This window comes from Clinocottus analis, unplaced genomic scaffold, assembly GCF_023055335.1.
Source record: "Clinocottus analis isolate CAN_PGR_092001 unplaced genomic scaffold, fCliAna1.0.p SCAF_19, whole genome shotgun sequence".
NCBI classification, from domain to species: domain Eukaryota; kingdom Metazoa; phylum Chordata; class Actinopteri; order Perciformes; family Cottidae; genus Clinocottus; species Clinocottus analis.
The window spans coordinates 9,437,158-9,450,148 of NW_027175920.1; the positions used below are offsets into that span (position 1 = coordinate 9,437,158).

The 12,991-nt window shown below is 40.8% G+C and overlaps 2 protein-coding genes across 3 annotated transcripts in view; one reads left to right on the plus strand and one right to left on the minus strand.

Annotated features, from left to right (window-relative positions):
- Window positions 1-3,062, minus strand: part of LOC137789232 (SH3 and multiple ankyrin repeat domains protein 1-like) — a 36,308-nt gene extending 33,246 nt beyond the window's left edge. The window contains exon 1 of the mRNA XM_068582577.1: window positions 2,782-3,062. The gene's annotated coding sequence lies outside the window, so the exon portion shown is untranslated. The remainder of the gene's footprint in view (window positions 1-2,781) is intronic.
- A 5,002-nt stretch (window positions 3,063-8,064) lies between these two features.
- Window positions 8,065-12,322, plus strand: LOC137789197 (uncharacterized). Of its 2 annotated transcripts, XM_068582496.1 has the most exons (8): window positions 8,065-8,280; window positions 9,165-9,203; window positions 9,359-9,583; window positions 9,692-9,964; window positions 10,211-10,489; window positions 10,594-10,818; window positions 11,256-11,363; window positions 11,452-12,322. In XM_068582496.1, the coding sequence occupies exons 1-8, from the start codon at window positions 8,247-8,249 to the stop codon at window positions 11,751-11,753; spliced, it is 1,485 nt and encodes a 494-aa protein (XP_068438597.1). In that variant the 5' UTR covers window positions 8,065-8,246; the 3' UTR covers window positions 11,754-12,322. The 2 variants fall into 2 exon arrangements, with proteins under 2 accessions (XP_068438597.1, XP_068438596.1); XM_068582495.1 differs by lacking the exons at window positions 8,065-8,280; window positions 9,165-9,203 and having other exon boundaries at window positions 9,220-9,583.
- The last annotated feature ends 669 nt before the right edge of the window (window positions 12,323-12,991 follow it).

Consider the following 12,991-nt stretch of genomic DNA (forward strand, 5'->3'; position numbering starts at 1 on the left):
TAGTACTCTGTTATTGCTGTTGTATACATTGGGGTTTTCTAATAAGCCTTAACATGTGTAACCTTGACCCAAGAGTGAAAGAAGAAACCCTTCGAATGAATGTAGTATTTGATATCAAATGGGACCGCTACCTGCTTTGGGAAAGCATTTCTACAGAAACCAAGGTCAAAGTATGAAATGTGCCGGTTCCATCCAAGATATTTTGTGGAAAGAATGTGTTTTACACCTGCTCTGTACTCTCTGCGCACTACCTTGTTATGACCCTAAATTGAGCCAAAATTCACCAGCTTCAGGCCTTTTTGACCCTGCTGGATGGAAACAAGCTGCTCAGCAACCCAGAAGCTAGATTACATGAGCAAACAGTGAAGTTAATGAGGTGAGACCTCTATACTATATAAACCACCCCATCGTGCTATAACCCTCTCATTATGTGATGTATTACTCCTGTTTTCATGTCGTGAGATTTACATATTTAGACTCTAACTGGTGTCCCGCTGGTTCAAATGTTGGCAAGTGCATAGCAGTGTTTCCTTAATGAAGTCCCTTTAATCAGTGCATCTGAAATCCAGTTGTTCCTTTCGGAGCCATCTGTGCACGAATTAACTTGACGTTGTGTTCAGAAATCGTACAGATCGAGCTATTTCAGTTCTTCATAATGGTGGATATGTTGCATTTTGTTGTCTTCTGTTTTCATGGCTTAGAGCGATCCTCCAGATCTTTCCCCCCCGGGGGAAACCTCCCAGTGTGTAGTAATGAAAACCCTGCAGAGTCGAGGGAAACAACTGCTCTCTCCCGTTCTATCTTAATGAGCATAACAATAAGACTTTGTCAGTTCCACAAATTACAATCAGAAATTAATTAAAAATCCTATTAAATGACAATCTATATTTAAATATGAAATGCATTATTGGATTTGATGATGCCATTTTAAATGTCAGACAGAAGAGGGGTTTGTGGCCTTTCTTAGCAGATTGTGCAGTGGTTGTCCTTGAATTAAAAGCTAATGAATATGCGTGTGTGTGTGTGTGCATGTGCATTTGTGTGTGTGTGTGTGTGATGTGAATGGGCACATGTGTGTATTGTATTGTATAACTCCATACAGCTATAGCCCAATTTAATACTCCCATGTGACTGATTTAAGGACTATTTAGTTGTGGGTTTTGCATTCCTGCTTCATAGCTTGCAGCTAATAGAGTCTAACTGCATTCCTCCACAGCGGTGAGCTGTCGCTGAAAATATTCTCTCAGCATGTCTGTCTTTTGTCCTACAATCTCTCCATACCAAACCCTGGAGGATTACTGGACCATATAGCACTGTCACATCTGCTACACTGACCGGCCTGTGTGTCCTGCTCTCCCTGCAGAGGGACAGGACGGGAAAGAAGAGCATGACAGCGGACGGGATGAAGTGGAAATAAGTAGGCAGTCGTGGTGGAATCAGAGAGACACATATCTCCACTGACAAAACAAGCTTTTTGGCCAATTCAGTGTAATTCATGTCTGTCACCTTCCACTAAAATTGTCATAATCACACTTTTTTGGAATTACCCGCACATCATGAATAATCACTCAGTCCCATCGATAACGTTACCTGATGTTCTTTCTTCCAATGTGATCGATTGTCCTGTGTTTCTCAGGAAGCCATCCATCTCAGTGTGTCCACTTTGCTTTAAATTGCCTGGTTTACTTTCCTTCTTTTTTCCAAATTAATTCCCCCAGGTTTACTTCGCCAATAGAAAAATAACCTTTAAAGCCAGTAATGCTCTTCAGAGGCTGTGTGAAGTCAATTATGTTGCATCTAACGGATGGAACGGACTAGTGTTTAGGTGTGTGTGTGTGTGTGTGTGTGTGTGTGTGTGTGTGTGTGTGTGTGTGCGTGTGTGTGTGCGTGTGTGTGTGTGTGTCGTACTCTGGGGTCCTTAGAGGGTTTCCACCTTTCCACCAGCTAACACCATAAATACAGGTAACGATTGCAACAAGACGCAGCTAAAGAAGTGTATAAGAATATAGGTGAATATATGTAAAATAAGAAGATAGGAATTACATGAATGTAGGCTTCACACGGGCACAATTATTATGATTTAATTATCCTAACTCACAGACTTCTACCATATATGATGTTCTTACATTATTCCCCCATTAATTATGTGCACGCATCACAGTAAAACAACAGGTCGTAACCCACTTTGTAACTGTGGGGGAGCGGTTGTAAATACTGCAATGTACAATTCTGATTAATAATGAACAAGGGATAACCTACATAAAACAGGGTCTTAACGAGTCCCAAGGGATTCAATTATGGCCACAGAATTGGATTCAGCATGAAAGACTCATTTAGTGAAAGGAACTTTTCCACCATCACTGCCCACTTTGTCCAGTAGAAAATGCCTGGAGAGGCTTTCTGTTCAAATGTCTCCTAAATGTGTGTTTGAAATTACATTTTTTTTACAGGCTGAATTATCTACATTACCTTTATTAAAGCGGCTCCATGCTGTATATATCATAGCTGCTAAAGCACATGCGCAACAGCAGAGCACTCTAAATAATTAGTCTTAAAGCTGTTCTGGATTGATATGGGCAATTACTTTTCTTTGTAATTCAGACTCTGTCCCACTTTGCTCTTCTTGCCACCTACATGATACATGGGAACCAGACCTCAGAGGACGTTTGCTTTTTTTCAGTTATTCTATTATTATACTACACTTCACATTACTTTGATTGTGAGATTCACACGTTATTCAATTCCACCGCAGTACAAGTGAACATTTGAAAAAGTAAATACCTTTTAGTCTGCCGTCCAGGCTGTGTTGCTCCTCATTGTATCCGCAGTGACCTCCTTCATGAACCACAAAGACAGTAAAAAGGGGGCCAGGATTAGAAAATGAGTGAAAGATCCAGTTGATAAAACATAGAAAAAGTGATTTTCTTTTTCTCTCGCAAAATCACATTTTCGTGGCTTCTCGTCTCTACATGTGCACCGTGTGAGCCAGCCCGAGCTCGTACAGCCTCTCTTTCTGCTTTTCATTCACACACACAAATTCACCTCCTCTATGCCCCAGTAGAGCCTTCTCTGTCTCTCTCCTCTTCTCTCTATTACACAAACACTCTCTCTCTCTCTCTCTCTCTCTCTCTCTCTCTCTCTCTCTCTCTCTCTCTATCTCTCTCCCCTCCTCTCTCTCTCTCTCTGACTTCAGCTGTTAGATTGATCTCTCTTCTTCCCTCTCCTCCTCTTTGTACTTCCACTGTGTACCGACTCTACACACCATCCATCTGCCAGTTCCTCTTTATGCTTTTTTGTCATATCCAAGTGCTCTTCTATTAAATTATCCCCAATTTTCTACATTATTCACTCTCACTTTTTGTCACTCACTGCTCCACCATATTCTATCCTCTCCTTTCTCTCTCTCGCTCATTATTTCAGGCAACCCTATCAATCAAACGCAGTCACATTCGTCCCCTGATGTGAGTCCCTCCCCTTTATCTCACACAAACAGGGGATGGATTCAGGCCACCTCTTTGTCCCTCGTGTGTCTTTGATGCCGAGAGGTTCTCATAGAAATAAAGAAAAACTGCTTTTCTTAACAGATTTTCTCTCCATTCATAAAATGTCAGCTATTCAGAATAAATAAAAGATGATGATGGATAATGCATTTACACGTTGTGGAATAGTTAATGCGATGTTCATGAATCTGTCCAGAAGGTGATCGCCCACTAGTCTGACTTTCAACAAACTTGGAGGAATGATGCGTTGTTTCTGTAATTTAAAAGGGTCTATTCATCTAAATCCCTCCTGAGAATACAAAGACACATTTCTCTGTTTCCCCTTGTGGCGTGTTGCCACGCAGACCTCTTGTTCTATAAAGTTAAGTTTTAAAATACATACTCATGCTGGAGCTGAACAACATTTTGTTTGTTATGCTCACCAGATTGGAAAATTACCTTTGAAAGACTAAGCAGCAAGATAAATAATGTCCTATTTATGATGGATGATCCACAGAGCTCAAATACACTTTTAGTGTTTTAAGTGAACTAACCATTTAAAAACCAAAACATAAACATATCAACCTGGTGGTTTGATCAATTCCCTTCATTTAAAGATAGACATGTAACAGATACCCATTCAAAATGACACAGATTGGCCTACGAAGGACGGTACAATGGCACATGTCAAATCCTCTGATCCCCGTGGACCTTAGTTGGGGAACAACACCTGATGTTAGATCACAGGATCAGACCTCTGTGGGATCTTCAGGTCCACACAGTATTTACAGAAATGGTTCATGTAACCAGGTCTTTCAATACTTCTCAACATTGATGTGTTATCTAAAGTTTGGGTTAAGCTTAAAAGTAATAGTTCTTTAGACATAGACGTTCAGATGCAGAGAGATGCATGACATGATGACCTTTCCAATTGAATGGTGACAAAGTCCACGGTGTTGTACTCGGTTGTAAGCTTGAAAGTGAGGGAAGAATGAAATAATGGAGTGCGACAGATGTTTCAAATCAACCGAATTTCTCACTTCTCCGCACCTCGTCTATCGCTGCATAGAGTGGGTGTTAATGTTGGATTGTCGGTTTCAAAACGTCAAAGAAAAGGTGAGACGGGAGATGGTTTCAAACTCTGTTCAACAAGCACTTCAGTTGAACCAGACTGCTCCGACAGTCAAATGTAGATTTAAATTTGAACAGAAGATGTTTTGTGGCAGTGGTATTTAACCACTGATCCACCGAGTGGCATTTTCACCTCATTAGTCGAAATATGGGAGAGGAGAGAGGGTACACGAACGAAGCCATTATGTGGTATGCACATCACCTTAATCATTCGGCTATCAGGACTGTCCGTGAAGTACTTAAGTCAAACATAATCATCAGTATACAGTATTACCACAATGCCCACAACCAAAACGGGAACAACTTATATAAGAAATGATATATTCAGTATGTAATATGTGGGATGATACCAAGTTAGGTTATATAATCATTCTTAGTGAAGTGGTTGAGTGATCACTGTCCTTACGCTTGCTTTGGTTGCTCTAAGAGCCCATCAAAGAGAAGCATGGAGGACAGAAGAAGCTGGGTTGAAATGCATTAATGCACACAATAGTACACTCTGAAACCTGTCATATCACGCCTCTTGGACGACATGACACCTGCAATGTAAGCCTTAACAAGAGCTCTAGTGGGTGCGCTCCTTCAATGGTGCACCACTCCACGTGGTGTGCATTCAATACACTTTCCTCCTACCTTGGTGCCTCTGCTGCTCATTGTCCTTATTGTGAGCATGAGATACGAGCTTTCTTCCAGCTTTCTGTGTGAACGTCTCTCATGCCAAAGGCAAGGAGAGAAAAGTGGGTCACGGGCAGATGGACCATACAGTAGTAAGAATATGCTGGCTGGGTTGTTTTGTTGCTTTTTAGCTGTGTGTTTTAATGAGTGCACTTACTTAGTAGAGTACTACAGTCACAATGAAAAAGAAAACAAAGGCAGAAGAAGAGATGGGAGTAGAGAGCAGGATAACTGAAGAGTATTGATTTATGAAATCGAAGCTGTGAAGCACAGAGAAGGTTTACTTTAGATCACAGTCCTGAAATGTGTCTGGCTCTAAATTAGGTCTGTACATTTTTAGTGAGAGTATAAACTGTCCACAATATTTATATTCCTATTCAATAGACAATACATCACTACTTGTGGCTGCTGCACACATAGGACAAGACTGCTTTGCAAAAGCGCAGCCCTGTGTGCAGTTACTCCTGAAATGAAACATTTGATATACATCTTATGATGTAAAAGCTGCTTCCTGTATGGACACAGTCGGCGACACACAGGCTCGAACCTGCTTCAAGGCCGTTTTCCTGAATTATTTTCTCGATGCAGTGCTGGACTCTGGTGGCCGTTTCCTGTTACTGAAACAAAGACCTCTGTTTCTAAAATGTGAGCAAATTAACAGTTCCTTAAATGATGGTCTTTTTTATGCTTCAGAAGTATGTCCACACTTTCTGTTTTCTATTTCTTGGAACGTAGTTCCTCTTATAAAATTCTGAGAATCATGAAAATATACTTTGAAATATAGATAATAAACTCAAGAAATGTTTTACTTTTTTAAAAGGACTGGGGTCTTTTTCATGTTGTTTCTCGTAATACATGGGTGTTGCTGAAAGTGTTTCGAAATACAGTAAGTCAAAAAACTTCACACAGAATAAAACCAAACCGTTTGGATTCTGAGAAACCGGACAAAGAAGCTGAAACAACACATTTAGCTTTTGACATGTGACATACATCCGTATCTCTTTTTGCCTTTTCAGCAGATCAGCTTGAGAGACATCTGCATAGAGTTTTCTGGACAGGAGAACACACCAAGCTTTTGGATGTTGAGTCACTTGCAACATTATTTGTGTGCACTGAAGTACATGAGCTCTGATGTGATGTGTAATGCATAGAAATGTCTTCTGCTTTTCTAGAAGGTGTGAAAGAAGAAGCTGCTGACCATAATTCAGGCTGTTTATTTTCAGAAATCTCTTTTAACACCTAGAACCCACAGTGTCCTGAAATGACCTGCCCATAGAGTTAACAAGTACAACGTGCTCTATTATAACGGTGTCATATTCAACTTTTTGAGTTTCGATTTCTATTTTCTATGATGTTTTACATCTGAACTGGGCCCCTTTTGTCAGACAGGTTCACAACATCCCGTCTGTGTTGATTAATTTAAAAAAAAAACTGCACTTTGTTTGCCTCTTTTAGCCTCACTGTTGTATTCACATCCCACCTGCACACGTTGATGTCAGCGATCACCAACAACGAAAATCCCCTTGTTTCGGCTTTCATCATCTGTGCAAGGGCTTACTCATTTGATCTTATAAACTGCAGTTTCTCTTTTATTCTTAGAAAAGTCAGACTTTCAGACCAACTGATAAACTGACGGGGGGTCAGTTCGGGTTCCTTAAAACAGGGTTTAGGCCACAAATTGGGCCGCCGCTCTATGGTTCTCTTGTTTTTGTCTTGTTGTCAGTGCTTTATTGAGCGTTGGTTTCAAATATATAGCAGGCTTTCTTTTAGTTCATTTGAGTCTCTTGTTTGCTGTCTTATAACTGGGGACTTTTGATTCAAGGAATATATTTAAAGCCTATTTGCGTGTAGGTTTCTGTTTCCATCATGTTAAGAAATCCTCTTTTCCTGTTATACTGTGAACTCTTGTGATATCGTTGGTCCAATTTCCTCCTTTAGAGCAGCTGAGGCTGGCTAGGCAAAGTGTTTGTACATGTTATTTATCAATTACATTGCATACCATTTGATATTGTTTGCGTTGGTTCCTGAATATTGCAAACAGTTCATGCGGGGGAAAGTTTGTTCTATTGCTTCGTCTGTATCAATTTACAGTAAAGTTCTGTCAAGATGCGGTTTGATAAGCTACTTTGAAAACGTTTGAGGAGAAATATGATTACAGAGGGGAAGTGTAAGATCCTTTTTTTTTCTTTTGCAAGTCCTGCGTGCTTGGATTGGTCTCAGCTTCCTCAACATCACTCAAAACAGACAGTGTCTGGTTATTGCTCAACACCTCAGTCATTTTGTTTAGCTCTTGTCGGTCACTCGTGCGTTTACATGATGGCATTAATTCGAATCTTGCTTTAGTCGGACTATGCTCTCTTTCGGGGCAACTGCTGTTATCCGAATATACGTGGCAGTGAATAAATCGAATCATTGGCCGAATGCATGTCATATCTGATACGACAGGTGGCGCTGTTTTCATTACATGTAGTGGTGATACAGCCATCTCCGCTTGACCTCTTCACTCTTCATAATGGAGAGAACCCCGCTAGCTTCGGTGGTTGTCGGGGAGCTAGCGCAGAGCAAACGGGGAACTAGCAGCAGCGCTAGCTGGCTACATCAGGGAGCTAGCAGAGACACCCACCGAAGGTAGTATCGGCTCGTAACCCGACTTTTACGTTTGTTTGTTTCTGCCGGCCGTGACAACTTATCGTCTCTTTCGACTTCCGGGTCACGAGTTGGGAGGGAGGGAGGGAGGGGCCGGCGGGATCTTGAGCATGCGCACAAACGCATTGTCCAGTTCCGATCCGATTCAGCGTTTACATGCAGCGTTATTCGAATTATCAATCAAATCGAATCGAGTTATCCAGAGGTGTTAATCGGATCGTAGTCGGACCGCAGTTATTCGAATAAAGGTGTTTACATGAACTGGATAATTCGATTTTAGTCGGACTAAGCCAGTAATTCGAAGTAATTCGTGCCATGAAGGGGATACAACATCTGCTGCTCTTGGCAGGTAAGAGGGATCCAGTGAAACGTGATAGCTGGAGTTAATAGTTTGCATATATGTTAGATTCTATGGTATTTGTTTTTGAGTTATATATTATTCCATGTTCAGCTGGAATTTTGCAGGATTTGCATTTCCAATTTTTGCATTAACCATTTAACAAATAAGATACAGTTTTGCCTCCACAAAGTGCACTGAGGCATTTAAGTGTAAGCCCTCTACCACTGTGACCCAGTGACTAACACGTCAGAGAGAGAGACGCAGGGTGTTGGCTCCTTCATTATCTCCAGACAAGGCAAATACATATTTAAACAAAATCTGAAAACTGGTACATTTTGATTTGAAGGTGAGATAATATAGATACATTTATCTTATTATCTTGTGTTTTTTCATGTCTAACATTATATAAATACAGAATCTTTTGAACCTTTTGATGAAGCGAAATGTTTCCATGAAGCTTTGTGATTAGTTTTATTATTATTGTCTCACATATACTGAGGATACTAGAGGCTTACACTGACACTCTTAACTCACTGTCTTAGGGTCAATATAACATATTTATTTTTAATATCAATTCGGGCTAGTCATGGTTTAACATAGTGTAATAGTGACACTTGTTGGAAGGAGATATGTGTTTCTAAAACGTTGTGTTTTCTTTACTAAAAATGCTCAATCAAATTAACCATTAAAAAAAAACTTAATTAGCTGAAAATCCATAAAGAAAACATCTCACCGTTTGAGTCACAGGTAATATATTTCATATTTCTATGTCAACAAAAAAGTGGATTTTGCAAATCCCCTTTTTTTAAATGCCCTGCTCTAGATGGAAGAGAATAATGCTAACTGTGTATTATTACAGAAAGAAATAACACTTGTTTTACATTTTGTTACAGAGTTGGTGCTCCTGGCAAGATGTCAGCAAAAGCCACACAGTAAGCAGCTCTCCATCTTCCTGTATGAGCTCTCAGGGGTGTACATTCTCAATAGGTGGCAGCAATGACCACATACAACCAGCCCTTGTGGTTTCCTGTAACGAATGCCTCCACAATCTGTATGTCTTATTTTCCTTTGTCTCCTGCCTCCTTAGTTCATATCTCACCCACACTCAAGCAGATCTTCTCAGGGGACTTAATTACTCTGAGCTGTCGCAACAGCACATCTGGGAGCAGAGTCAAATGGTACTTCGACGGCGCGGAACAAACGCTGACAGACACAATCTGGAGGATAGCAGTTGCTGCACCCAAGCACTCAGGCTCGTATCAATGCGAGAGCAACGGGGAAAAGAGTGACGTTTTTTCCATCGACGTCCTGGGTAAATGTACCACGTGAACATAAGTATTACATCTCAAACTCCCAGAGATGTAAAGGGAGAATGAATTACACAAAAATATGTATCATTTATCTATTTACCACCATTCAGATTACGCTCCCAGTGCCTCACTCACCATTAAGACAGGCCAGCCGGTGGTGCGGTCCGGAGGATCTGTTGTCCTGCAGCTTGACCATGATGATGGTCTGGAGGGATGGAAGTGTTGGGTCAATAGGGGAATTGAAACAAATGAGATCGAGTTAAGGTTTGAAAATGGCAGTGTGAGTGTGGTCTTTCAACCCCGTAGACTGGAAAACCCAGAGACCATTTTCTGGTGCACCGATGATCTACGAAGAAGTAACCAAATCATGGTCAGGACCTCAGGTGGGCCTACAGTTATTTTAATGCTCTGTCATAAGCCAAGGGGACATGCAGCTTCGGGGGAAGATTTCCTCTGGGTTCTTCACTACGAGCAACCCCTTTCACAATGTTACGTTATCAGCATTATCCACATAGTACTAAGTGTACTAAGTGTTTTTTAGTCATCTAAGTTAGGTTATTAGATTATTAGGTTAAGTCAGGTTATTAGCTTATTAGGTTAAGTCTAATTCGATCACCTTCTTCTTTCAGGGAAGCCCGTGTCGCTGGAAATGTATCCTGTGCCTGCTGTGGTTGGGGAGAGTCTGACTCTAAAGTGCCTGGCATGGGGCACCGATCAAATTAGCCAAACTGTTTTCTTCAAAGAAAGTACAGTCATTCTGCAAGGTTTGAATTCAATCTACAATATCTCTTACGTGACAGAAGATGCAGTGGGAAGATATAAGTGTAACGCAACCTTCAGGTACCCGGGGCGCACTGTCGGGCCCCCATCCAAAGTGCTCTCTGATGATCAAGAAGTGTTTGTCCAAGGTACACACCATCACCCAACACCCTTTGACTGTACTGAATGAAGTTTCCCTCTTTGGTGTAGTACTGTATGCTTTACACATGTCTCCTCATTTGATGTTTTTCAGCACCGCTTATGAAGGCCGTTCTCTCTTCAAACCTTGCCATGTCGTGTTCTTGTCCACGTTGCGACAGTTCTAGCACCTATTACTGGTACTACAAAAAGCACCAAGATCAGCCATGGACCCATATAGATTCCAAGAAAGGATCCATATTACCAACACAGAGTGGTACCTATGCATGTAGAGCTGTGTGGGCGACCCGGAGGTCTTATCTCAGCAACGGTCACATTTGTGAGTTCCTGCTTTTGTTCCAGTTAATGAAAACTTTTGACATTGTTTCCTTTGACACATTAATGCAAACTCCTGAGCACTATCCCACCTGTAAGAGCAGCTGCATAATGTATTGTGTGACCATGGAGGGAGATTACAAAAAAAAGAGTTATCCCACCGTCGGCTTGGATATGTTTATATGTTTAATTAACCAGAAAACTGGACACGCTGTCTCAATTCTTTTTACAAAAAAGGGGATGTGGCGTTTGAAAGATGAAGGTTAGGCAGGGAAGATGATTCTGTTTCCTCAGATTATTTGACCTGTCAGAGCTCTGTTAGTTGCTTTAAAAATTCATATATCAAGAATGAATACTGACAAACGCTGCTTATTCAACTAATATTTCCCATCACAAGGTCACAGTCACATTCACGTTGCGTACGCTCTGTCTCTGTTTCAGATGCACTGCCGATCATGTCCATTCTGATTTGTGTGGTTACCGTGCTGATGGTTGTCGGATTAGCAGTTGTGTTTTTTTTAATATATTTTAAGAAGAGAAATACCACAGGTGAGTAACTATTACTTGTTAACTTTTTGTTTGGTAAGCACACGGATATTTTACTGACATAAAATAGCACTTCTTTTTTCTTTTTTAGCACCAATTTATGAGGATGTGGCGATGCGGTCACGAGACATAGGTGATGACAAATATGAGGTGCTGCAGGTGGGTGCCCAGAGGGAGGGTGACTACGACACCCTTCACCCAGAAGCACCAGAGAGACAGAAGGGTGAATATGAGGCACTGAAGAAAGAGGAAATGAAGGAGGGGGACTACGACACCCTTCACCCAGAAGCACCAGAGGGACAGAAGGGTGAATATGAGGCACTGATGAAAGAGGAAATGAAGGAGAGGGAGTACGACACCCTGAAAATGGAGGGAGCCACCGGAGGCGAGTGAGGATACGCAGCAGTAGGGAAGTACAAGGAATGAGGAAAGGAGATAGGAGATAGTGGAGGAAAAGAAGGAAGCCACGGCAGAGAAACAAAAGACTGAGCCATAAAAAGACAGATATGTCTCAGTCGCTTTTATGCTTAAAGGAAATTATTTTATTAGAAGTTGCCTTTGTAGTGCTGTAAGCGAAATAAAGTAACCCAGAGTCATGTATGGAGACGTGTGAGATTAAACGTGGGATTAGTGAGAAATTAAACAAAAGTTTTCCTGATTTTAATATATATTTTTTTAATTGTATGTATCATGTTTATTCTGTGGAGTATTCTGTAAAATGTAAATAGTTATCACAAGTTAACAGAAGAGAAAAGTATTATTTTTTATAGCATCAATAGTCCAAACACCAAATATTGTGTTAACTCTGATCCTGTAAAAGAATTGATTCAACCCGACTATTATCAATATGTAACGGCATCAAACACATATTTCATGACAATGACTCAACAGTTTTTTTGAAAGCTTTTTCTATATGTATATTATACTGAGCGCTTGATCAAACAATAAAAATATGGAGTGGAGTTATAGTCTCATGACTTTATTTTTGTGTCTCTAAACAAATTCTGTGATCCTTTGTTCTTTTAATTTGGCAAAGAAGAAATAGCATAATATTGCATATGTTGTGCTTTTGCTTTCTAGCGTAACACCCCTTTATTTATCAGCGTGTGTGTTATCTTTCTAAATGTTTGCGATGAGAAGAAAACAAATGTCAAACAAGTTGACAAAACTGGTCTTTAGTGTGTTAGTGTTAGCTCAAGACAACACCAGTGCAGCCAGTTCAGAAACAAGAGCTGAACTATAGTTGAACTATAGTTCAACTTTTGGGGAATAAAATTCTAAAAGTATATCCAACACTTAGAGATTCTTTTCGGAAACATTATCAAAGTACAAAGTTATTTGTTGTGCCATAAATAATGTGCTTTCCAGTTGAAAGCGTCCGTAGTATTTACAGTCCACTGGCAACATACACCCACTGCTGTGGTAGAGTACAGGAAATATCCCCACACGGCCTTTTACAACTTTCTCTGTACCAACAGAAGACGACAGTCTGAAAGGGAAGTGTGACATTTCTGGACTGCTCGTGCTTTTGAGGCCGCAGAGAGAAGAATACTGACCCCGAGGAGCGCCGATATGGACGCATTCACCGCATCCACGTACAGACTGAAAGGGTCGCAGCCCCTTCAGTGGTT

Bases quoted from the DNA above. Each gene is read 5' to 3' on its own strand.
- LOC137789197 (XM_068582495.1), top strand. From the start codon at position 9,268: ATGACCACATACAACCAGCCCTTGTGGTTTCCTGTAACGAATGCCTCC. The intron at 10,490-10,593 runs GTACACACCATC...GATGTTTTTCAG, and splicing joins TCAAGAAGTGTTTGTCCAAG to CACCGCTTATGAAGGCCGTT. The intron at 10,819-11,255 runs GTGAGTTCCTGC...TCTCTGTTTCAG, and splicing joins TCTCAGCAACGGTCACATTT to ATGCACTGCCGATCATGTCC.